Source organism: Cetorhinus maximus, chromosome 29 (genome assembly GCF_964194155.1).
Source record: "Cetorhinus maximus chromosome 29, sCetMax3.hap1.1, whole genome shotgun sequence".
Classification (NCBI taxonomy): domain Eukaryota; kingdom Metazoa; phylum Chordata; class Chondrichthyes; order Lamniformes; family Cetorhinidae; genus Cetorhinus; species Cetorhinus maximus.
Window position 1 is genome coordinate 7,913,769 of NC_135907.1, and position 26,806 is coordinate 7,940,574.

Here is a 26,806-nt window from a genome sequence, read left to right on the forward strand (position 1 = left end):
CTTTAATTTGGATCAAACTATCCCTGAACTCTGCTTGTACAGTGGGTCAGGATTAAAAAGGCACTCCACAATTTGAGGGCCATGCAATTATTTCAGGTGTACACATATAAGTCATTTATTTATTAAGTTATACAACTAAAAGCTTCAACACAGTTCAATTTGTTTGGTGGGGAGCCTAAGTCCAGTGGTAGCCTCCTAGACCGAAAATTTGCAAAGCATAAAGCCATTGGTTCCCTTCAAGTTGCTAGTATTTACAACCCAAGAATTAAGCCAGAGGGAGAAACCGGTGTTTGCTGTCAGCTGCAGTCTTCTTCTACAAACATTACTTAAGTTATCCTCAAATAGTCTCCAGAGTTTATTAGCTTGTAAAATGATCCAGTATTCGTAAACAAAGCTCATTATATACAACACCTGATGTATGGACAAGCATATCCTTGATACAGAGTAGACAGGCTTTATAACATGTATTAGGTTCCAGTGCAGACATTTTCATTCTTTTAAATTCTACTTTAAGTTTCTGCCAGCTTAAAAAGGTGTTTGTAAAATGTACATCAGTTTCCAACACTGACAGTTTTAAAATAAATGTCATTAGGCAAGATCCATAATCTGATTCTTGCTCAACTATCTCAGCAGTTATTATTACATCTCACTGCAAGGTGAAACATACTTCCTTTGCATGCAATTGTGATTAACTCCTAAAATATTTAATCACCGAATACATTTGGTTAAGAGTTGGAGAAATTGGGTTAAGATTTTCAAGCTGGTATGTTTTTTGAGTTAGCAGATAGGAAGATGAGCAAAGCAAAAATTATACTAAAGAAATACGCTTATCTGAACTTAAATTCTCACCTGGAATTCACTGAAACTGCATTAGATGCCAAGCAATGGCCATCTCCAACAAAAGCCTAACACCACCTCTCCTTGACATTCAATAGCATAACCATTGCTAAGTGCCCCACCAAATTCCTGGGGGTATCTCAAGATATTCTCCAGAATCTCAACTGGACCAGTCCCATAAATGCTTTGGCTACTAGAGCAAGATATGGGTATTCTGTGACAAGTGTCTCACCTCTTGACACTGCAAAGCTTCCAACACCTGCAAGTCAGGCATGATTGAATACTCTCCACTTGCCTGTCAGGTGCAGCTGCAACACATCTTGCTCAACACCATCCAGGATAAAACAGTTAAGCTTGATCTGTAGCCCATCAATCCTCTCTACTAATGCATCATGGCTACATTGCATACTATGGGATCCACTGCTGCAATTTGCCACAGTTTCTTCAAAAAGCATCTCCCAAACCAGTGACACCACACCTCGATAGAAGCAGGTGCATGGAAACAACCACCTCCAGGATCCTTTCCAAGTCATACACCATCCTGATTTGGACATATATTGTCACTTCTTCATAGCTGGGTCAAAGTTCTCGAAATCCATAGTCATTGGCATTATGGGAGTATGTTCTTGCTTTTCAACAAGCTCACCATTGACTTCAAGGTCGACTAGGGAAAGGCAATAAAAGCTGGCCTTGCCCCAAGATTTTTTTTAAATGGACACAAGGCCAAGGAGATGTTAGGAAGGTGACTAAACGCTTGGTCAAAGAGGTGGGTTTTTAGGAAATTCTTAAAAGTGATCACAGAGGTGGAAGGGCTTTTGGCAGGGAATTCCAAGAGGCTGAGGGAGCACAAGGGGCCACACTGAGGAAGAGTGTTTAAGGTGGTTGGGGGAAGGAATGCTTATGCACAGTTACAGAAATAGGGAGTGGGAAGGCAATGAACAGATTCAAACATGAGAATTTTAAATTTAAGGAATTGAGAGACAAGGATCCAAATGAAGGTCAATGAGAGAAGGTAAGGGGTGAGAGATAGCTTATGGGCAGCAAGAGTTTTGGATGAGCTGGTTAATAAACATTGGAGGATACAAAGCTAGCCATAAGGGCACTGGAATTATTGAGAACGGTAGTGACAAAAGGCACAGAAAAGTTTCAGCAATAGATGGGGTGAAGCAAAGACAGGCCCTGGCCACTTTATGGAGAATAATACTGTGATGCCAAGGATATGATGTTGGAATCTCAATAAGATATTGAAGGCAACAGCCTTGGATGTTTAACTGGATAAAACTGTAGCTCATGCAATACAGGAAGTTGGGCAAGCAGTCTGACAACACAGAGGCAGCTGAGAGTTCGCAGAAGTGATGGATAGGTATACCAGGTGTTAAAAACTTTGCATGTTAAAAGTTGACATGTCTGATGTTACAAGGGACACCAGGCAGATGAAGATAAGGAGGGCAAGGATAGATCCTTAGAGACTCCAGGAGGTGAAAGCGCAGGAATGGGAAAAAAGCCACTGGATACTCTGGCTACATTAAGATAGCTCTGAAGACAGTAGGTGGCAACAAAACTTGCAGAAACTGGCTCCACCTATTCAAGATTCTATTAATTCCAATACAACACACTGCAGGTACATAGTCAAAGCTGCATCTGCTTAGCCTGCTACCAGACAAACAACTTATCCCTCTCCCTGGAAGCCTAGTCAATATTTGGGCCAATATGGGCCCAAATGCACAGAGCAGCAAGTCTGTGAAGTTAAACGTCAAACCCAGGCAAGTTCCAAAACAAGACTGAACACTACCACAATTTAACTTATTAAAAAAAGAACCCCTTTGAAACGGACTCCTGAAAAAAAAAGTTGGATTTTGAAGGCAGCTTTTAAAACATACTGGAGCACCAGAAGGAAAGGGTTTGCCTTTGGAACATCACTGGCCTGTCAGCATACTCAAAACATAAAATTTAGTTCTGCATCTTTTAAGAAGGCAGTTTGTAAACACCAAGCTTACATAAGAATTTACATTACACTTACATTACTTTTTAAGTTCAAGACACTGCAGTTACTGGGTTTCTGACCACAATGAACTTACACTAATAAAGCAGGTTGATAGCTATCTTTGCAATCGCTTTAAAAGGGTCTGATTAATCCTACACATCCCGAGTGAATGGAATGGTCAACTGTGGAAAAACCTAATTGAAAGTGTTACCGTGCTGAAAGTGGGCAATCCCAGATTGGTATAGTGCCCTGATGTACCACTATATCATTTGAGATTGGGATCACACCATATATAAGGCAAGAATGCTCAGTCTTCTAAGCCAACAGTTACAGCAAGAAAGACTCTGGAGTGTTCCAAATGGCAATGCCAAATCTGCTTTAGAAATATTCTGGCGATAATCATGCCAAGTAGATAAATAGAGCAAATTGTGACAATCCTGGAGACCAACTGTCAATGGATGAGGAACTTTCCACTAACAGATTTCTGTTTTGGATTGAGGAGAATATCAAGGTCATAAACCAACTGACATCTGCCACACCATACACAACACAAGGTATTTTGAAAGTGGACATGAAGCTTTTTGCCGAAAACTGAGGAATTATTCAAATAGCTCAAGGCCTTAACACAAAACAAATTTTAGCACTTAGACAAGTGCAAAACTGTACAGAATGTCTTGGATTATAGATTCCAATTTTGCATACTTTAAACTTGTTTATAATGGAGGGACAACATGCACCCCTGCCTATACTGCAGAACAATTCTTAAATACCGAATCTGTACTGAAACTCATCTTATACTAGTTACAGTACTTGAAAACCCTGTGCATTAAACTTTTTTCTTTGCATTTTACAGGCTGTGTTTTTTACTTACAAGTGCAATAAATCCATTTTGAAAAGCACAACTGTTACAGTACATCAACTGAGGTTGGGATTTTCACATCTTATTAGTATTTTATATCAGTTTATGATCAAGTATTTCAGGGGTGATTATCTTAATCAGTTTATATAAATATTCAATGTTCATTTTTCATTCAAAGAGGAAATAGCCTTATAGTCTAGTTAAATGTTTTCATTGCTGTTTTCTATCCAACATACTAAATTCAAAACATGTCAGCAGAAACTGTCAACATAACAGAAAAAAATTCCAAGATATGACAATTAAATAAATTTTGCAACTGCCAAGTTTGAACAGAAATATATTGGATCATTTTAAATACAATGCTCAGTTTTAAAATAATTGGCCAAAACGGGAAGATGAGGAGAATTTTTTTTCAAAATCACTCCGCAAATTATGATTGATCCAGAATACATTGGTTGAAAAGGTGTTGAAAGAAAATTCAGTTGTACATTCCAAAAGAGAATTGCATACATATTTGAAAAGGCAAGATTTATAGGGCTCGAGTGTAAGAGCAGGGAAGTGAATCTAATTGAATAGCTTTTTCCAGAGGGCAGGTATTGTTGCAATGGGCTCAATGGCCTCCATCTGTACTGTATCATTCCATAAGCTTACACGCTCGTTCGATAACTGAAGGGACACCATCATTTGTTAAAATTCTATCTAAGTATCAAGCCAATCAACCAGCTAATTCAGTTCTTTTTTGCTATTAGTAAAATAGGATATGAAAGATCGAGTCATATTATGAACCTGGTACTGCTTCCACTGAATGGATGGGATAGAATTGAGGGGGAATTCAGGGTTCAATTAGTTGCCAGATATTTAATATTTGGCACAGCAAAGTATAAGGACAGGAGGCATTTTTAAAGGCAGTAAACAATCCCAAGACAAGACTGTTGATGTATCGTGAGGCAATGCAAAATAAAACACCAACAGCACTACAAAACAAAACATTCCTGATCTGGACTGAACTTATCTACAAAAGATGAAATATTGATTGTTTTGCGATTATGTGACAACAGTCAGAATAATGAGCAAAACAAGTATTACAAGGTACAAACACAGCAAATAATGTGTCAGAAACATCTAGCTGATAAGTTATTTTCATGAGAAGACTGCAGAAACCAAATGCCACAATCCCAGAGTTGTGAAGCAAGCACCTTGCCCAGTATTTGTTTTGACCCAGTGACAAACTGCAAAGTTCAAGGTGAGACTCCAAATCCAAATGGGTGAAGTTATGTGCTTCAATGCAAATTGAATTTTCTCAATAAGTTAAGGCTAATACTACTTGTTTGTAAAAATTTGATTGTGAATTCAGAGCCCTACCAAGACCTGGCAAAAAAAGTCACTCATTCTCTTCCACTTCTTTCTGGTACCATGTCCTAAGAGGGCTTTGGTGACCATGGACTTCCATTGCACTGGTCCATGATTATGCTTGGCAAAGTACTACAGTGGCTTGCTGCTGCCTTCTGCAGTATGGCTGATCAGGAAATTCTCCCGCTCTTAACACCTGTCATTGGAAGGATTTACAGGCTAAAAATCAACCTGTTTAGCCATGCTATAAACACGGACTTGAACCCGGAGCTTGTGGCCCAGAGGTAGGGACGCTGCCAATGCGCAACGAGACCTCCATAGTCCATTCTAAGTCTACAAAATCATCTGGACATGAAGTCTGAAAGCTATTCAACTGCTGCATTACCATCAAAGCCAGAGCTTCTTTATCAATGGAGTCTCTTCCCAGCCACATATCACCATCTCCAGAGTCCCCCTGTGACTCATCTTTCTCATCTACATGCTGGCCCTTGTGACATAATCTAAGGCTAGCGGGTCAGCTTCTACATGTAGGCCATTGACATCCAGCACTACATAGTCAAAGTATCATTCTTTGTCTGATGTCCAGTCTTGGATAAGTCACAAACATCTGCAGCTAAACATTGCGAAGACCAAAGTAATTGTTTTCGCACCCCACTGCAATCCCCATACCCACACCACTAACTCCATTCTCTTCCCTCATCATTGTCATGGGTTGACCACATTGTTCACACCTTGGACTGACAACTATATGTCCTCTCCTGCTTTCTGCATAAATTCCAATTTACGCAAAACCCTATTTCTGTATCTTAACTGGATCCATAATAATTATTGACATATATTGACTCCTAGTTCCTGAACACCTCTCACTTGCTGGGGTGAGAGTGATTGCCCTTGACATCAAGGCAGCATTTGACTGAGTGTGGCATCAATGAGCCCTAGCAAAACTGGAGTCAATAGGAATTAGGGGAAAAACTCTCCACTGGTCGGAATCATACCTAGCAAAAAGGAAGATGGTTGCGTTTGTTGGAGGGCAATAATTTCAATACCAGGATGTTGATGCAGGAGTTCCTCAGGGTAGTGTCCTAGACCCAACCATATTCAGCTTAATCATCAATGGAATACTCTCCACTTGCCTGGATTTGTGCAGCTCTAAAACTCAAGAAGCTTGGGACAAAGCAGCCTGCTTTATTGGCACCCAGCCCCACCATCTCAAACAAACATTCATTCCCTCCACCACTGATGCACAGTAGCAGCAGTGTGTACCATCTGCAAGATACAATGCAGCAACTCACCAAGGCTCCTTCGACAGCACTTCCCAAACCGCAACCTCTACCCACCTACAAGATCAAGGGCAGCAGACGCATGGGAACACCAACACCTGCAAGCTCCCCTGCAAGTGACATTACCGTGACTTATAACTATATCTCTATTCTTTAACTGTCACTGGGCCAAAATCCTGGAACACCCTTCCTAACAGCACTGTGGGTGTACCTAACCACATGGGGTGCAGCGGTTCAAGGCGGCAGCTCACCATCACCTTAGAGGACAATTATGGATGGGCAATAAATGCTGGCCTAGCCAGTGATGCCCACATCCTGTGAATGAATAAGAAGAAGAAATGCTAGGAAAGCAAAACTAAGGAGTTCTCCCAGAGATCAAATTTATTACATGCACAAAAATGTTCCAGATTTTTTTAGTATAAAAGTTTATAAACTATGAAATAAATGCTTTGTGGTTACAGAATTCAACAGTTCCAGCAATGGTTTAAATTTGACCACAATGTACAAAGCATCTGCATTCTAAAGTATTGCTTTTCCAGTGAATGGTGCAAAGATACCAACCATTTATACTGACAGGATATAAAAATGCACTAGTGCCTTTTGAATGTGCGGTTTAAAGCAATTCACAGAATATTTCTTGGAAAATTATTATTCGAGGCTTAGTAACCAGTAGTTTCCATCTGGTTTATGTAAGCTGCCTCCAGAAACATCACCCTCAGTTCCCACATTGCATTTCCATAGCCTTGCAAAGTCCAGAATGTTTTACAAAAAACATTTTTTGATGTTATTATTTACAAAGTTAGAATATCACAATGTACTATCCTAAAACTTTCACCTACGTAGGGCTCAGTCACAAATCAAAAAAGCAATTCTGTCAAGTTATTTTGGTATAATTTTAATCTGGTTGGTGATCAGATCAGCTTCAGACTTGGCTACAATCTAGCTTCTAAAAGTATAACCCAGCTAAATTGAATAAAATGCAGAAAAAGCCTCGAGTTTATGGAAATAAATAACACGTATGGAGTCTGAAGTATTGTAGCAATAGATTTATAACTACCATGGCATCTTCTCCACGTCCAAAATCTGTTTGTAAACCTGTTTGCAAAAGTATTCACTTGAATGTTATTCATGTACATGGAGGATGAGATGACAGGTAATTCCATTACTCTGAAGACTATTGAGCAATTAAGTCTTCCTATCGCGCCTCGAACGATGTCTACAGGCTCATACAATGCTTCTCCACAAAATTATCCACATATTGAAGTGCAAAATCTGATCTGAGCCAGGCTAATCGGGCAACATTTTGAAATAATTATTTTCTAAAAATATTTTCCTCAATATATTTAAGAGGGTAACTTGGTAAAATTTGATTAATACAGTTGAAAATCAGGTTACCACAAAAAACATTTTAAATTACTGTCAATCCACCATCTGTAGTCAGATTTTAAAATCATTGAAAATTATTTTAAAAATATACAGAACTATTTTGTTAGAGTACAGTAGTCAGCTCCTTGGTGAATTGCAAAAAACTTTCAAAACCTTTCAAGGCATCCCTATTAGTGTCCTTGAACCAAAACGCTCCAGCTAAATTTTGGAACTTCTTCAAAGTCTACAAGCAAGAGCAATTAGCAGAAGCTCACAATAGTGATTAATTCACCATAGGTGAATGGCCAGTTTTGTGGATGGAAGTCTGCATCTAGCATGTTTTTAAAACCAACGTAAAAGGTGGTGGAAACACGAGTTGTGAACACAATTAAATCTTAAAATTCTTCTATCTTTTGCTCCAATTACTCCAATACAGAAGGAATTGCACCAAAATATCCACAGTGCAGCTGATAGGAAACTCCAAGCCCAGGTTTTCATTACCTGCACTAACAAATGTGTGAACACATAAATATGTGAATACAGGTTTAGAGGTTTGCTTAAATACTGAACCTTGGCAAAGGAGGTCCAGTGCAAATCCCAAACCTGACCAATCTGCTCACTCAGTTTTACCTAAGAGAAATATTTTTACTAGAGTTTGCTTTGAAGCAAATGGAAGAAAGATTGTGCAAAGAAAGGAGTCAGTTTACTGTTGTTTAATTAACTAAGTGACATTAAGTATCTATGGCAAGATCCAACTCGTTTTTCCCAACCACAGCTCTCTTGGCATCTGTACAACAATTCATAATTCTTGTTCTGTTTATGACAGAAGTATGAGTGCAGCATACAAGTTAATGTGCCATTAGATCTCTCCACCAGTATACTTGGATGAGGATATGCACTGTATCAAAACTGATTTATCTGGCAACACAAGTCTCCTGATAGAAAGTTTCTATAAGCGGGTCAGCCATGATGCCAGAATTAATGGACAATAGAAATATTGCTTATTTCCTTGGTGCATAGTCCATCATGTACTGCTTTCCTGACATTCCTCTTAAGACTTGGGACCTATGATAATGATGCTCACACTTGAAAATGACATGAATATTGGAATTTTGTTGCATTCAGTTTACCCATGTATTGACATTGTGCTAGTGTCTTTTGTAATAGGGACCAATGAAAGGATTGTAGCAACACTAAATGTGGTATCATCACTGTTAATGCATGCCCAGTGAAAAAAACAAAAAACCATACCTTCGGGTGTCCTGAAGAAATGAAAAGAGCTGCACAGTCAACAAACTAAAATTGAGCCTTCTGAAGGTAAAGCCACCAGCCAATTTGCACATAGCACCGCTTGACAAACTGCAAATGAGTTTATAATTAGCTTTTGGTAATGTTGGTTGAGGAAGGAATGATGGTCAAAACACAGAACTCCCATGTTTTTTGCCACAGAATCTTGTGTGCTCCTGAACTACCTAGTTTGGGCTTCAGCTTAACATCTCATCCAAAACACTGCACCACTGAAAATGTAGCAAACCCTCAATAATTCACTTAAGTATTTAGATTAGGTGTTTAAACAGAGTTTGAATCCATGACCTCCAAAGTGAGAGTGCTACCACTAAACCAAATTCAAGCCTGCATTATGCAATCCTTCAGCAGGTCATTCATTTACTATGAAGCAGTACAAGAATACTGCAACATTTCTTGTACTCCATAATCTCATGTCTTACAGCTGGCTTTAGCTTTTTTGATTTACCCCGAAATGTGGATTGTGATAAGGATCATTCATGCCATGCCCCATTCTGTTGCAATTACAGCACCTGAGACAGATTTCAGTATTATCCCATCAATTGTCAGTCTGTAGGGAAATCCTTGGATTTTAGGATTGTGGATTCACACCTGGTTTGATAAATCTCCCTCTGGTTGGTTGACAGTAGGACAGCAAATTGAGCTGTTAGGACCACAACGTACACAGTTACACAAGGGCCGGCCAATCATCTATCTGCTTGGGGCTTTAAATTTATGGTCTAACAACCGTACATTTTGATCCTCCAGAGCTGCTTCCAGAAACCTAACTAGAAACACTCAGTGGCTAAACTGGTTATAATCTTTTACGCTTTCATTTTGCTATAGTTCCCAAGTGTCTTCCATTTCCATGACTACTATGTAAAGTACAAGTAAAGTTTCTGCCAAATTTCTTGTACTTTTTCCTGTATGTTTTGAGCATTGAGACAAGGCATTAAGAATCACACTTCCCAACTGCCTGTAAGGGTTTAAAGAAAAAAGGGACAGGGCATTCCACCCAGACATCTTTGCTCTGGTTATAAATAACCCGCTAATAACCTAAAAGCATCAATATCTTATTTCCTTTAATCCTTTGAACAATTTATTGTGACTATTTTCTTCTCTCCACCCAATTCCCACTATATGTTGATGTGGATGATCTGAAGTAGGCCCATTGGTTGTGGAGGTCTAGTTTGCTGTGCTATTGATAGTAGCATGGTTTCAATGATTTTGTCAAGACGCTAACAAATCTATTCAAGGAGTTGAGCAATGTGGTCTGTAGCTCTACACCATACCATTTAAGAAAGAGTGCTAGGTTTGCCTATTCCCTCAAGTCTTTCTTCCCAAAGTTACATTGCACCACTCAAGTTTAGATTGGAACTAGTGATCTGGTCTGCAGTGGTGAACAAGTTTCCTGAAACTAAGGCTTTCCTTTATAACTTTGCAGGCAGGCTTTCATTATGAATATAAAAAAACACTGGATGAAGCATCCTGCTCTCATTAACTAGAATGCACCAAGCTTGAATATTCTTCAGTTAAGCACTGTCCTCCATGAGTTTTTAATAATTGTGGGAAACAAAACAATCCATGCATGGAGTTATCCACCATGTAGCATCCCCCACTCCCAAAACTAAAAAAGATGGGACAGCATCAAGGTAAAGGGTCAATTCTCAGACAGCAGTACATAGATTATCACTTGAGATTTCCATATAATGAAGTCTAGCTTCCATTTAACCCTAATAACCAAATGAGGATCAAACATTTCCCTCTTGAGGAGCATCTAATAGCCATCTCAGAGCACGATTAGAAGTTTGGAAATAGTGGGAATGGGTGTGAGTGTTAGATAGTGAACAAGAGGAAAGAGGAAAGCGGAAAGCCAAGATAAAAGCAAAAAACTGCGGATGCTGGAAATCTAAAACAAAAATAAAAATACCTGGAAAAACTCAGCAGGTCTGACAGCATCTGCGGAGAGGAACACAGTTAACGTTCTGAGTCCATATGACTCTTCAACAGAACTAAGGAAAAATAGAAGAGGTGAAATATAAGCTGGTTTAAGGGGGGGTGGGACAAGTAGAGCTGGATAGAGGGCCAGTGATAGGTGCAGATAACTAAAAGATGTCATAGACAAAAGGACAAAGAGGTGTTGATGGTGGTGATATTATCTAAGGAATGTGATAATAGGTGACATTAAGGTTAGAAAGCAGGACAAGCAAGGTACAGATAGCCCGAGTGGGGGTGGGGTGGGGGGGAAGGGATCGAAATAGGCTGAAAAATAGAGATAAAACAAAGGATGGAAATACATCTAAAAATAATGGAAATAGGTGGGAAAAGAAAAATCTATATAAATTATTGGAAAAAAGGGGGATCGGAAAGGGGGTGGGGATGGAGGAGAGAGCTCATGATCTAAAATTGTTGAACTCAATATTCAGTCTGGAAGGCTGTAAAGTGCCTAGTCAGAAGATGAGGTGCTGTTCCTCCAGTTTGCGTTGAGCTTCACTGGAACAATGCAGCAGGCCAAGGACGGACATGTGGGCATGAAAGCAGGGTGGAGTATTGAAATGGCAAGCGACAGGGAGGTCTGGGTCATGCTTGAGGACAGACCGAAGGTGTACAGACTCGAAGCGTTAACTGTGCTCCTCTCCGCAGATGCTGTCAGACCTGCTGAGTTTTTCCAAGTTATTTTTGTTTTTGAGGAAGAAAGAGGAAGTGTCTTGGTTTCTCCTGAACCCAAAAGATTCACATCTTCAGTACTTCAATTGCATGGGGTACATTGAATAGGAATAAAGGACCATGTCAGCTCATTTAGCCAAAAATCCTTTAAGCCCTCTCTTCCACCACACACACACCCTTCTTCTGTACTAATGCATTCAAGAACTAAATGATTTTCAGGATTTTGCCTCCACTGCTGGGCTAATATTTTTGGAATCTGGAGTAAGCAGAAGAGTGCATTACAGATTAACTGACATCTGAAAAATAGTACAATGCCCTCATGTTATCATCTCCCATTTCACCCAGGGAGAGGCAACACCAATGCAAACACAAATTTACAAGTGCCAATAATCAGGAAACCCAGTCAAAACTAGCTTTTATTGGTTGCCAGTGTTAATGAAACTGATAACCTTACTTTTATGTTGCTGTTGGTTGCACAAGACCCATGCTGGCAGCACTGTGATACAAAAACAGTTTCAGGTATGCTCATGTTTTGAGCGTAATCTTTCAATCTGCCAGCTCCGTGCTACATTTTGTAATTTTGCTTTAGTTTTTTAAATCCGTGCGCCTTTCCTTCTCCAAGTAACTATTCGGTCCTTACAAAACAAAGCATATGCTCGCACAAGTCACTTATTTTGCGACAGCCACTTTAGCGAACAGCCAATAAAATGCCCATTTACAGGCTGAGCAAAGATCATCTCAGTACTAGACACTCGCACTAGACACATTTGCACAATAAGGTAGACAACAGATCTGTAAAGTTGCAATTTATAAGCGTTAGCTGCCTTTCCCCAAGTGGCAACAGCCAAAAGGACTTAAACACTTAAGAACTGCATTAGTAGTAGTATTCACAAATTGTTTTGTGCGCAGTTATTTATGAACCTTCACCATTTCTGAGGAAAAAGAAATAAAAAGGAAAGGACTGGTATTTATGAAATGCCTTTTATGACCTCAAGATGTTTCAAAGCACTTGACAACCAAGAAAGTATTTCTGAAGTGCAATCACTATTTTAATGGAGGGACACACAGCAAGGTCACACAAACAGCATCAAGGTACATGAACAGATAATATACTTGTGATGTTGATTTAAAAAATTAATATTGGCCAGGACACAGAACACCACTACATTTCTTCAAATGTTGTTGTGCAATCATTTAAGTACATCTGACAGGGCAGATGGGGCCTCAGTATAGTGTCATTCGAAAGATGGCATCTCCAACTGTTGCAACACTTCCACAGTGCTGCCTGGTCAATAAAACAGTAAACTAATTTCAAATCTGTGTATAGAAAAGAAAGATTTGACTGCAGAAAAATACTGTAGAATTTTCTTCACATGAAAATAGTTTAACCATAAATCCGTTTTGGATTGTTTTAATCATTTCCAATGCTGAATTCCTTACCCAGCTCTCTAGATTAGGTTAACCTGAAATATTTCTCTCGTCACAGATGCTGCCAGACCTGCTTAGTATTTCTATCCCTAGATTAAACTGTGTGTCCATATGTCAATCTACAGAAAGATTGAACTTCAAATTCTACAACATTTCAATATAATTGACCACTGCCAAAATCAATTTCTGCTCAGTTATTGCTCTCCAAAACCTCTTTCTTTCTCTAGAGATTTTTTTCTAAATTATTCTAAAACCTCAAAAATTTGGCCCAACACTTCAGCTAACAAGCCATTTGGGATAGCACATGCTTACAATTTAATGCATTCTAATGACATTTTTAGTAAAGGGATTTAAAAAAATAGAAACAGCTACTGAATTATTGAAGCATCTTCCTTACCGGTAAAGCCACTTGCAGCTGAGATTTTAAATTTCTGATTAAAAACTTAAAAGTGGATGTGGGTTCAGAAACTGTGCGGAGCCAAAGAAAATGGTTTCAATCTTCCCAATGTTTAGTTGGAGGAAATTGCAGCTAATCCAGAACTGGGTGTTGGACAAGCAATCAGATAACACCAAAGGCAATGCAAGGGTCTAGAGAAGTAGACAAGTTATCACTTGACATGTAGAATCCAATGCCATGCCTTTGGAAGATTTCGCAAATGTACAAAATGGTGGGGGGGGGGCGCAGAGGGTGGATCCTTGTGAAACACCAGAGGGAATGGTGCACAGACAGGGCCAAAAGCCATCATTTGAGGTGGCCTAGCATTGGCTAATGGTTAAGATTGCAAGGTCACAGACTTAAAACATTAATTGTTTTTCTCTCTACAGATGCTGCCTGACCTGCAAAATATTTCCAGTGTTTTCTGCTTTTATTAGTGGAGGAGAGTCATTGAAGGGCGATAGGGTGATACCGTGTCAAAGATGCAGATGAGATCAAGAAAGACAGTCACATGCAAAATGCTATTTGCAACTGATTAGGACTGTTTCAGTTCTATATAGGGCAGAAGGTTCAAGAATAATGCTAAGGCATTCTCAGTAAAAATATTTTTACAATATGCTGAAGTCAGTAAGATTTTAATTACATGACAAAATGGATAATATTGTAAAGCCTTCCCCAACCCCACCCCCACACTCATTTGCCACATCCTGCACACAACTGCCAGCCTTATTCTTCACCTATATTTGCATGTGATGTGTTTGTCAAGCTTCACCATATAAGGAAAAAAAGAGAACTGCATGCTTGAGTCATCAGCCTGCTCATACAACCCCAAATTCAATATCCTGCAGCAACTACTTTGGTGTTAAAAGGCAGCTTGTCATAACAAGCTGCTGTACTCCGTGCATTGCAAGATGATATGCCTGGAATTTTAAATACAACCAAATTCTGCATGCTTTGTGATCGACTGTCATGTCTCTGCAAGACCCCAAGACAAACTGCTATATCCCACATATGCCTGCATGAAAACCAAAGACAGCAGAATCCTACAATTTCTCTACTGAAGACACCTCTGGCATTGTTTGGAACCAATATCCCATTTTTCACTTTAGTCCCCCAGCTGTCATCCCCATTTTACTAATTTTCACCTTTCCCCTCCTGAAGCTAATACACATGCCTCAAGTCAATAAGAATTATTTTAACATTGATGAAAAATGTCTAAGTTAACAAAACTAGCAATGTTGCTGAATTAAAATAACTGACCAAAACATTACTTGAAGGTAAGAAGTTGGAACAGTAAAATAATGTTTCTTTCATGGGAAATGAAGAGAAGAAACCAGTGTCCAGTAGCTCAGGTATACCCTTTATACTGCCTGGGAGCAAGGATGAACACGGGTCACACTAAAGGAGATTATCCTTCATATCTTGCTCCCCATCACTTACTAAGCAAACATCAGTGCGACTACTTCAATTAACAGACTTGTCCAACATGCGGCCTGCGGACCTGATGTGGCCCGTGAGGCAGTTTTAAAAATGCTGGTAAGCATGGAAGATTTGGAAAGAAACTGCTCCTCCAATCACAGGCCGTTCCTCTCCAGTGTTTGCTGCTGATAGGCTCATGAGTCAGGGAGGAGGCCGGCTGCCATGCCAAAAGACACTGGCTGCTGTGCCGGAAGAGACTGGAGGCACACAATCACACCCACTCTCAGAGGCTGAGGGTGAGAGAGCATCAAGAGATTGGGAGTGAGCCAGACAAAGAGACTCAGTCCTCCTCACACTCTAATGGTGATCTTTATTAATTACTATTTTTTAAATTATCAATTTATTGCTTTGACATTGCTTTATTTGAGCAAATTGCCTTTTCTTCTTACCTCAACTTTATTTTGAAATTCACATTTAATGTTGTACCAAACCATACCTTTCTGAAATTTGCTCATCGGCCCCTTGAGTGAGGAAAAAATGGAAATCTGCCCCCTCCCCACAAGTGAAAAGGTTGGACAAACCCAAGTTCACTGCATCAGTAAATGTAAATGAATGCAGTCCTAAGAAAGTAATCAAAATTACACAAAATACACCTCTTGTTCAAACTTTTTTCTTAAAATATTTGATTCATGAGATGTGGGCCTCACAGGTTGGGCTTACATTTATTGCCCATCCCCAATTGTTCTTGACAAGGTGCTGATGATATGCATTCTTGAACTATTGCAGTCTGTGTGGTGAAGGTGTTCCAACACTGCCGGTAGTTAAGTATCAGGATTTTGACCCATCAACAGTAAAGGAATGGTGACATATTTAAAAGTCAAAATGGTGTGCACCACTTGGGGGTGAGCTTTGATGTGATGTTGTTCCCATGCGCCTGCTACCCTTGTCCTTTCAGACAGTAGAGGCCACTAGTTTGGAAGATGTGATTAAAAAAGCCATGGCAAGTTGGTGTAGTGCATCTATCTTGAAGATGGCATACACTGCACTGTGAAATGTGGCTGCAGAGAGTAGACTGATAGGGCTGTAACTAACTGATGTACACTCTGTACACTTGCTATCCAGTGATCTTCAACATTGGGTGGCGGGGGGGGGGGGGGGGGGGGGGGGGGGGGGGGGGAGAACTGATTTAGCAGCTAGGTGAGAGGGGTGAAAAGATAGCAGGAATCAGCAGGAAGTTTCCTTGCCCATGTTTGATTGACAAAAGGCTGATGGGGCAGTAACAGCTAGAATTAATTTATTTTTATGCACAATACATTCTAAGCAGTTTCCACTTTACTGAGTATATTCCATTGTTGTAATTGTACTGGGACCTCTTGGCTAGGAGGTGCTGGTTTTGGAGCATGTCTTCAGGACCACAGCTGGAATATGGTCAAGACCTACAGCCTTGGCTGTGTCCAGTGCACACAGCTGTTTCTTGCTATCACCTAGAATGAACTGAATTAGCTGAAAACTGGCATCTATGATTGTGAAACCTCAGGGGGAGGCCAAGATGGATCACCCACTCTGGCAGAAAGTGGCCGCAGGCGCTTCAGCTTAGTCTTTTGCCCTCATGTGCTGGGCTCCTTCATCATTGAGCTTGGGTATGCTCATGGAACCATCTCCTCATTATGTTTAATTGTCCACCATCATTCAAGATTGGATGTGGCAGGACTTAGCTTTGATCTGATCTATTGGCGTGGGATCCCTTAACTCTGTCTATAAATGCTGCTTCCATTGTTTAGTATGGATGTAATCCCATGTAGAAGCTTCATCAACTTGAAACCTCAGTTTCAAATACATTTGGTGCTGCGATGCTGGCATGTACTACTACACTCCTCATTGGACTGAGGTTGGTCCCCTGGTTTAACACAAGGGTAGAATGATGGATATGCCAGGCCATGAGGTTATACATTGCAGTGGAGTACAATTTTGCTGCTTCTGATGATTACACCTCATGGATGCTCAGTTTAAGTTGTTAAACCTGTTCTAAATATATCCCAATTTTGCTGCTTCTGATGATCGTTACACCTCATGGATGCTCAGTTTAAGTTGTTAAATCTGTTCTAAATATATCCCATTTAACATGGGTGTGGAGCTTGTGGCACACAACATGATGGAGTGCATCTTCAGTGTGAAGATGGGACTTTATCTCCACAAGGACTGTAGTGGTCACTCCTACCAATAGTGTGTCACAGGAAGATGCACCCGTCACTGGAAAATCTGATGAGGATGAGGTCAAGTAGGTTTTCCCCTTGTGTTGGTGTTCTCACCACCTGTTGCAGCCCCAGTCTGACATGTACACCCTCCAGTGCTCCATCAGGCCAGTTAGCAGTGGTGCTACCAAGCCACTTTTAGCGATAAACATTGAAATCCCCCACCGAGCACATTTTGTACCCTTTTGATCCTCACTGTTTCTTCCAAGCGGTGTTCAACATGGAGAAGCACTGAGTCATCAGTTGAAGGGGGTTGGTAGGTCATAATCAGGAGGTTTCATTGCCCATGTTAGACCTGATGCTCTAAGAGTTATGGGGTCCAGATTCAATTATCAGAATTCCCAGGGCTACCCTCCTGACTGAATACCATGTCATCCATCATCTCTGGTTCATCTGTCTATTGGTGTGCGAAAGATGTCAAAAGGAGCTTCTTTAGAGGAGTTCAGATATTAAGACAGGGGCAATAACTGCTGAAAATTTCACAATTCTGCACAATGCAATAAAGCACAAAAAAATGTAAAACATACAAGTGTTTCTGTTAACAGCTGCTAGACAACCTTAAAAAAAATGTCCATTCAGGCACCAGCATGTTGAATTCTACCATGTAATGAAGGTAATTCATGTCATTGAGGGTGGAGAGAGAGGCAGAGGTTATTTTGAAAGCTATCATGACACACTGCAAAAGGTAAATCTAAAATTTTCTGGCAAGCTTTATTTCTAATGAGAACAGACTCTGGTCACTCCTGTTCATTGATAGTACTCTTTTAAAAAATGTTTATTCTAACTACTACAAAGTCATTCCACATTTGAAAGTTTGCCCTTCCTTCTAATTATCCATTATGTTGCTTCAAGGCACTCTAATAGGGAAACAGCACTGCCACACCCAATAAAAACCTGCACACAAGGGATGAGATCATCCTGACCATTGTCAGCGTTCCAAGTTAATACGCTGTGCAAACTGGAAGTTCCTGCAGATGCTAGAAATCTGCATCAAACACGTGCCAAAGACAGTCAGGTCAGATGCTACGAAGAAAACAGAATTTAAGTTTCAGGTGTGGAACCGTCAACAGAATGGTCCACAACTGAAACTTCCACTTGTCCATTGGCTTCAAAATTACTGCCTGAACTAATAATGGTTTCCAGCATTTTGTTTTTAATATTGTACATTTTAGTCCCCAATTTACTTTAGGTTCCAAGCTATTGTTCTATGAAGAATAGTGAATTATAAAATTAAATTTATTATAGAACCTCAGGATAAGCAGTTTTGAGATATCATCCAACAATGAGGCTATGGGCCTAGTGCTGGAAAATGGGATTAGAATAGTTAGGTACTCATTTGACTGGCACAGACTTGTTGGACTGAAGGGCCTTTTTCTGTGCTGTAGACCTCTATAGTTCTATGACTCTAATGGGTTTAAAACGGTGGCAGCGTCATCTGAGATTTTTTTCCATGTAAAACTACAGGCAGCAACTCAATCAACATTTAGATAGCTACTTTGGCTTGTCTTGTCATTACTCGGACTCACCTGCACACAGGCTATTTGGCCCATTATGCCTGTGCCAGCTTATTGAAAGTTATCAAGTTGATACCACTCCCTTGCTCTTACCCCATAACACTGCATTTTTTTCCTTAAGTATATATCAAATTCCCCTTTGAAAGTTACTACTGAATCATCTTCCATCACCTTTTAGACAGTGCATCCCAAATCAAAATTCACTGTGTTAAAAGATTCTCATCTCTCTGACTCTTCTGCCAATTAGCTTAAATCTGGGTCCTCTGACTATTGACCCTCTTGCCACTGCAAATAACCTTTCCCTATTTACTCTTAGCAAAACTCCTCAATTTTGAAAAGTTCTACAAAACCACCCCTTAACCTTAAGATAAAAGCAAAATGTTGTGGATGCTGGAAATCTGAAATAAAACAGAAAATGCTGGAAAAACTCAGCAGGTCTGACAGCATCTGTGGAGAGAGAAACAGAGTTAACGTTTCGAGTCTGTATGAGTCTTTACCCCTTAACCTTCCCTATTTCAAGAAGAACAATCTCAATTTCCACAGTCTGTCCACACAACTCGTAGTTTTAACGTTTGAGAAGTTGAAGCAGAAAAAAAGTTAGCCAGGAGTCCATTCCAGATCACTATCCACCAACTCCTGTTGGAAGTGTGAGTGCATGGACATTGGTGAACAACAGGATAAGGTGAATAACAGGAGATGAATGATTCAGGACAGAAATGCTTGCTATTTTGAGTCAAATAGTCTACTGACATTCACTGTTGAAGCTTATGCATAAATTGGCAACATCTGGAACCAGTGCCAGATGACTGGTTCCCTGGAACCCTATACTAGCAAGGAGTCATACATCTTCAAAAGAAACCAAGAGAGAAAATTTAATCAGAAAATATTAAACCAATAAGTAAGCAGTGCTAAATTAGCACAGAGATTACCCTGCGTTACAGGCAGAACAAAGAGGAATGATCTTCATATTAATGAAGCAATCATAGCTGTATTAACTCAGTAATTGTAGGCTACCAAAGTACCTTAAGACAAAATCCTCACCTTGCAACATGCTCCTGTATGCAGTGTCTGCAATGGCATAGATGTGAGGTGGCAACTCATGCCGCTTTTTTCCCTTGTACATCTCAACAATCTCCTCCGTGTAGATAGGCAGATTCTTGTATGGATTGATTACCACACAGAAAAGACCTGAGTAAGTCTAAAAAAAAAGGCAAAGTTAAACACCTTTTACCATTAACATTATACCAACACTTGCATATTTTAAATTTTAAAAGATATTTAAAAGGCAAAGGCTAAACTTAAGAGTAATGTTAAACCCATGTCTCCTCTAATTACTCTAGGTTAATCCAGTAAGAAAAGGTGCTGCACAGTTGCAAGTTTGTTCTTGTTTTTTTTATTAGTTTAAGTCCCTTCAGCCAGTTCAGAGATGCCAGCTCTCTCTCAATTCACTATCCAGGTTAAAATTTCACTACATTACTTAGTCAAGACAACACTTATTTAAATGCTTACAGGATTGTGGTAAGCAATAGGTGTTCTTGTGTAACAGAACTGTATCCCATTGCAAAACTCACAATAGGTAGGTTTTGTGCCCAAAATATTTTAAAGTGACCAAGTTTGATTTCAAAACAGTTAACCAAATGTCAAACCAGCTGTTTTCACTAAGGTCAATTGTATTGCGATACATTGGTGAAATTAAATGAAGACTTTTAGCTCACTCAAGAGGAAGGACGGTGATGAAAAACACAAGTTCCTCATGATCACTAGCCAGTGCCATATGTGGACAGACTTCAGAGTGGCACTCACTGAATACCCCATTATTACACCAAGGTTCCCACGTGCAGAATTTAACTCATAGGAGATACTAGAGAATACCCAGCATCTGAGAAACTGCAAAACTATGCTTGCAAGCGTGTTTATCCCTTAAGGCACTGAAGGGAAACTAGAAAATAATTTTCCTTAAGTTAGAGGTTTAGTGAAAAATACACGCCCCAAAAACTAAAATTGCTGAAGCTAAGTTTATAGTTTTCATAGTTTATAGAGTCATGCAGCTAAGATTTGTCATTTTGAATGGAATGTCAAGTCAGATATCCTCTTTAGTTGGAAATTTAGGATACCATGAACTATGATTTTAAAGCCATCATATGGTGGAAAACATGTAAAAGTAAAACTAAAATTGCTTGGTTCCCCATGATTCAGTCAATAAACACAGATTTACTGAGCCACACAACTAGCACTGCTCCAGTTTTAAGTAAGGAAGTAGGTGATATAATTGATAATAAGTGCTCTTTAGTGAAAAGGACAGCAACCCACATCTTCTTTTCATCAAGATACAGAAAGTCGGTGTAAAGTGCATTTGTCTCGGCTTACAAGTGAAAATTGCTCTTTCAATCAGATAGGGCTGTAAACATCAGTAGGACTACGCCCAAGCAGGAATGAATGACTGCAGGAAGGGTAAGGAGAAAAACTGGACAATTTAAGTATAGTGTTAGTGTTCAGTTTTGTGTGACTTCCCGCAAATGAATAAGGCAGTCATAATCTTCATTCTACTGTAGGGGCATAATGATGACAGGCAGTAATGCAAGGTCAGATGACAGGAAGGCAAGGAAATCACAATTATTGCATATTTTTCCCAAACCATTAGCTGTGCAATGTACTTAGCAAGTACACATACACACTTAATTCAAAGCTATTATTTTTTCTTTTTGAGTTATTTGTGCTTCTCACCAGGACAATCATGTCCACATGCACTTGGTAGGTCACCACTAAAGGAGGAATAGTGTAAAAAGCAATTTCAAACTCAGCCCACTGTTTGATCTTGCATGCCTGGGTTTCTCTGATGGATCTTTGTAAACTATAGTTTGTTCCAACAGGTATCCATCCAGTTGCTCTCATCGTTCAAATGAATATTTTTATTCTTTTGCTTAGGCGACTTACCAATTAACTGGAATTCTAAAATAATCAGTAAAATGAAAAAGAACTAATTAAGCTTGAGGCACAGTGTAGAGCTCTATTAATCTTGATGCCATTATCAGTTACGATAAATTATCCTTTGCAGGTTTTTTCAATTCATTCATGGGATGTGGGTGTGATTGGCAAGGCCAGTATTTATCGTCCATCCCAAATTGCCTTTGAGAAGGTGATGGCTGCAACTGAGTGGCTTGCTAAGCCATTTCAGAGGGCAGTTGAGAGTCAAGCACATTGTTGTGGATCTGGAGTCAGAGGCCAGACCGAGTAAGGTTGGCAGATTTCCTTCCATAAAAGGGTACTGAACCAGTTAAGTTTTTACAACAATACAATATTTTCTTGGTCATCAATATTGATGCTAGCTTTTTAATTCCATATTTATTTAATTAACTGAACTTAAATTCCCCAACTGCTGAGGTGAGATATGAATGTACATCTCCAGATTATCAGTCCAGGAACATAACCACTACACTACAATATCCTGTTAGAAAAGTAATAGTTAAATTAATTTTAAAAAGGACATTTTGTTCCCTCAGTATAGTGCTGGAAATGTTTGTGTTATCAGTTTGGCTTCCATATTACATGCTCTAGGTAAACTTTAACAAATCACATATGTAGTGTTTGGGATACAAGCAAATCACAAGAAATGGTTAAAATGTGACCTGAAGAGGTTTGTGGTCAATTTTGAAAATCTATCACACTCTTTTGCAGCTATTCCGGACTACCCATCTTTGAGCAAATCAGTTTATAATTAAACTGAAAAGTTGAAACTTTTGTTTTGCCATTCTTCTAACACCAATAGGTAGAGTTTTGGTGTCCTCTGAATAAAGGATTGCATAATGCTGGTCCAAAATAAACTTTAAATTTCAAATGTCCTGAACTTTGCATGGCTTTTCCAAACAAATGGGATCAAAACATTTCTGCAACTAAGCAAATGCTTAAAATCTGAAATAAAACAGTGGGAATACATGGCATTTAGCAAAAAGTGACTTTTTGGGTAAAGGCCTATCTCTAGTTCCAGTGAAGGGTCTATCTACATCTAACACATCACTTTTTTAGATGCAAAAAGAACTTTATTTCTAGAAATAGAACACAAATTGCAGGTTCCTGAAAATTCCACTATCAATAATAGACAATATTGAAGCAAAAAACAAGGAAACCACAACTCTTACTTTTCTGCTTAACATGGGAAAGTGAACTTGCACACTATAAGTTACCAGTTTAAACCAAGTGTCCAGGTTTCAGATATAAATTTTCCATACCCTGACCAAGTTAGCTGAGGCTAACCTAGGCCCTCAGTGCCAAGAACAGTATATGGCAAGCCATGTTGGCCCAGAAGGTCACAGTTTTGAATCCTGTCTGTACAGTTAACTGACCTCAGCCATGTTCATATGACTATAATAAGGGTTTCAGAAATCTTGAGGGAAGAAGTAGGGCAGGAAAACACAAGGCTTTCAACTCCTGATTAATATTCAGTAAGCAACTCCTGATTAATATTCAGTAAGCCCTGTCCAAAAATTCAAAGGACAGCATGCACAACTTGATTGATGTACTTCTCTCCCCTCCTACCTGATGAGGTGTACACTACTTGAGCAAACCTAGAAAGAATTGCTGTCTTTAGAAATGCACAGAATTATTCAAAGAGAGATGTGGGGGACAGGAGTTGGTCCCATGTCTTGAATTGCTAAGGAGGCCTATTGAAGGCATCACCTAAATCTCCTTCTCTCCAATTTCAAAATATTGTAGCCTTTACAACAAAGAAATTGCAAAGCACTTACTGGAACAGCCTGTGGTAAAACATTTAATTTACCTCTTGGCTAAATCCATACTGCAGTTATCCCTCATATTGTGTTCAAAAAACGCTATTTGATCCCCATAATATACCCTAGCAACTGGAGTCAACAGGATGCAAGCTGAGCTGTTCTGCAATCAGTATGTTTATTAAATGTTTTTTCCTTATTTCTTTACAGCTGCCCAACAGTTTGTTATTCTCTGAAGCACATCTTCCTGTTCATTTTTTTTTAAATTAACAGACCACACATCATCCAGAATCTGATAAGCTAAGGGTAAGCAATTAACTTAGAGCCCAATTGTGCAATGTGGCCCTAACTGTGATTCTAACTAATTTGAAAATGAGATGTGAAAACTTACTGTTAAACCATTCAGTCTCAAGTGCAATGCAAATTATGTTTCATCACTGCCTCACACAAAAAAGTGAGTCCAAATTTACAGAAGTGTTGAAATCATAATCTAATAATGGTTTAATCTAATAGGTGATACAGTGGCAATCCAAAGAGACTTAGGGATCCACATTCACAAAATCACTAAAATGTAGCATTCAGGTACAAAAAAATAAATCAATGGAATGGTTGTCTTTTAAGAGCCAGAACAGAAAGGAGGAAGTTTTGCTACAGTTGTCCAAAACCCTGGTTAGACGACATCTGGCAATACAGGTCTGGGCACCACACCCCAGAAGAGAAAGGCCATGAACAAAGTGCAGCACAGATTCAAAACATTACCAGAGCTCCAGGGGGTTAAATTATGAGAAGGTACATAAATTGGACTTGTATTCCCTGGAGGATAGAAAATCAAGGGGTGATTTGATTGAAGCTTTTAGAATTTTGAAGAGAATTAGTAGGACAAAGAGAGAGAGAAACCTGGAGGGAGTCTAGGACTAGGGGGCATAACCTTCCAAATCAAAGCTAGGTCATTCAGGAGAGGGGGTCAGAAAAGCTTCTTCGCACAAAACAATAGTAAAATTGTGGAACTCTGTCTTACAAAAAACAATAAATGCTAGCTCTATTAATTTTAAAGCTGCAATTGAGAGATTTGTTAGCCAAGGGATATGGAGCTAAGGTTAATGGATGGAATTAGGATCAAACATGATCTCAAAGAATGGCAGAACAGGTTTGAAGGGCTGAATAACCTACACTTATTCCTACATATGTTGTATTAGGAGAGTGAAATTTTTTTAATCATCATGTTTTGAATTCATAAGACCATAAAATGGCCTCATGATTAATGAAAATTAGTAAACTAAAGCTCTAATATTGATACAGTGTTGACCGCAAATATAATGATAGATAGTTCTAGGCATGCTGGAGAATGGGTCCCATGTGTCATAAATGTCCTTCATAGGATTATGTAGAATATACAGCACAGAAACAGGCCATTCAGCCCAACCAGTCCATGCCAATTTTCATGCTCCACTTGAGCCTCCTCCCATCTTTCCTCATCTAAATTTATCATAACCATCCATTCCCTTCTCCCTCACATACTTTATTTAAACGCATCTATACCATTCGCTTCAACCACTATGGTAGCACGTTCCACATTCTCATTGCTCTGTTATACTGACAGAATGATCCACAGGAACAGGAGGAGGCCGCTCAGCCCCTCAAGCTTCACCCACTTTTCAATCAGATCATGGCCAACTTGTATCTTAACTCCATGGTACCTTTCAATACCCTTACCAAAGATCTCTCTGCAATGCAGGGAGCAATTTAGAGGCAGAGAATACGGAGATTTTGCACTAGAAAGCATAGTGGGGGATTGTCAGAAAAAAAACCTGGATGGAGACCACTCACATGATTTGAAAAGCTAGGGCCACAGGGTCAATGGGATTTGGGAAGGACTAGGGTTTGGGAGAGTGTAGGGGTTAAAGTATGTGCAGGAGCAGATGGGCAGGGGCCTATGGAGTTTTAAGCAATAGCATAAAGGAGGGGACAAAGAGAGACAGAGAGGTTTAAGGAGGGAATTCCAGAGCTTAGGGCCCAGGCAGCTGAAGGCACAGCCACCAATGGTGGAGCGATGGAAATCAAGAGGCCAGAATTGGAGGACCGCAGTGACCTTGGAGAGTTGTAGTGATTCAGCAATGGGTACTAGCTGTCAACTTCTTGACAAAAAGAGAAGGCTGAAGCATTTGCAAAAATCTTCAGCCAGAAGTACTGATTGGATGTTCATCGTGGCCTCCTCCTCCTAGATGCCAGTCTTCAGCCAATTCTAATCACTCCACATGATATCAAGAAACAGCTGAAGGCACTGGATGCTGTAAAGGCTATGGGCCCCGACATTATTCCGGCAACAATACTGAAGAGTTGTGCTCCAGAACTTGTCACGTCCCTAGCCAAGCTGTTCCAGTACAGCTACAACACCACCCCATCAGTCTACTCTTGATCATCAGTAAAGTGATGGAAGGGGTCATCAACCATGCTATCAAGAGGCACATGCTTAGCAATAACTTGCTCGCTGACGCTCAGTTTGGGTTCCGGCAGAGCCACTCAGCTCCTGATCTCATCACATCCTTGGTTCAAATATGGACAAAAGAGCTGAACTCCCAAGGTGAGATGAGAGTGACTGCCCTTGACATCACGGAGCCCTAGCAAAACTGGAGTCAGGGGAAAACTCTCTGCTGATTGGAGTCATCCCTAGCACAAAGGAAGATGGTTGTGGTTGTTGGAGGTCAATCATCTCAGTTCCAAGACATCACTGCAGGAGTTCCTCAGGGTACTGTCCTAGGCCCAACCATCTTCAGCTGCTTCATCAATGACCTTCCTTCCATCATAAGCTCAAAACTGCTGTTTGCTGATGATTGCACAATGCTCCACACTATTCTTGACTCGTCACATACAGAATTAGTCCATGTCCAAATGCAGCGAGACCATGCTTGGGCTGACAAGTGGCAAGTAACATTTGCACCACACAAGTGGTAGGCAATGACCATCTCCAACAAGAGAGAATCTAACCATCACACCTTGACATTCAATGGCATCACCATCACTGAATCCCCCACTATCAACATCCTGGGGGTTACCATTGACCAGAAACTGAAATGAACCAGCCATACAAATACTGTGGTTACAAGAGGTCAGAAGCTAGAAACCCTGGGCGAATAACTCACCTCTCAACTCCCCAAAGCATATCCACCATCTACAAGGCACAGGTCAGAAGTATGATGGAATACTTTCCACTTGGCTGAATGAGTGCAACTCCAACAACACTCAAGAAGCTTGACACTATCCAGGACAAAGCAGCCCACTTGATTGGCACCAATTCACAAACATTCACTCCCTCTACCATGCACTCTGGCAGCAGTGTGTACCATCTACAAGATGCACTCCAGGAACTCACCAAGGCTCCTTAGGCAGCACCTTCTAAACCCACAACC

General features: G+C 39.9%; 2 protein-coding genes across 3 annotated transcripts in view; one reads left to right on the forward strand and one right to left on the reverse strand.

The window, feature by feature from the left end:
* Positions 1-26,806, reverse strand: part of LOC144669596 (myosin-9-like) — a 183,936-nt gene that overhangs the window by 126,187 nt on the left and 30,943 nt on the right. For both annotated transcript variants that reach the window (XM_078532119.1, XM_078532118.1), the window contains exon 3: positions 19,717-19,873. In XM_078532119.1, coding sequence (XP_078388245.1) covers positions 19,717-19,873 — 157 coding nt within the window. The remainder of the gene's footprint in view (positions 1-19,716; positions 19,874-26,806) is intronic.
* LOC144669599 (alpha-N-acetylgalactosaminidase-like) overlaps positions 16,339-26,806 on the forward strand; it is a 376,191-nt gene continuing 365,723 nt past the window's right edge. The window contains exon 1 of the mRNA XM_078532129.1: positions 16,339-16,348. The gene's annotated coding sequence lies outside the window, so the exon portion shown is untranslated. The remainder of the gene's footprint in view (positions 16,349-26,806) is intronic.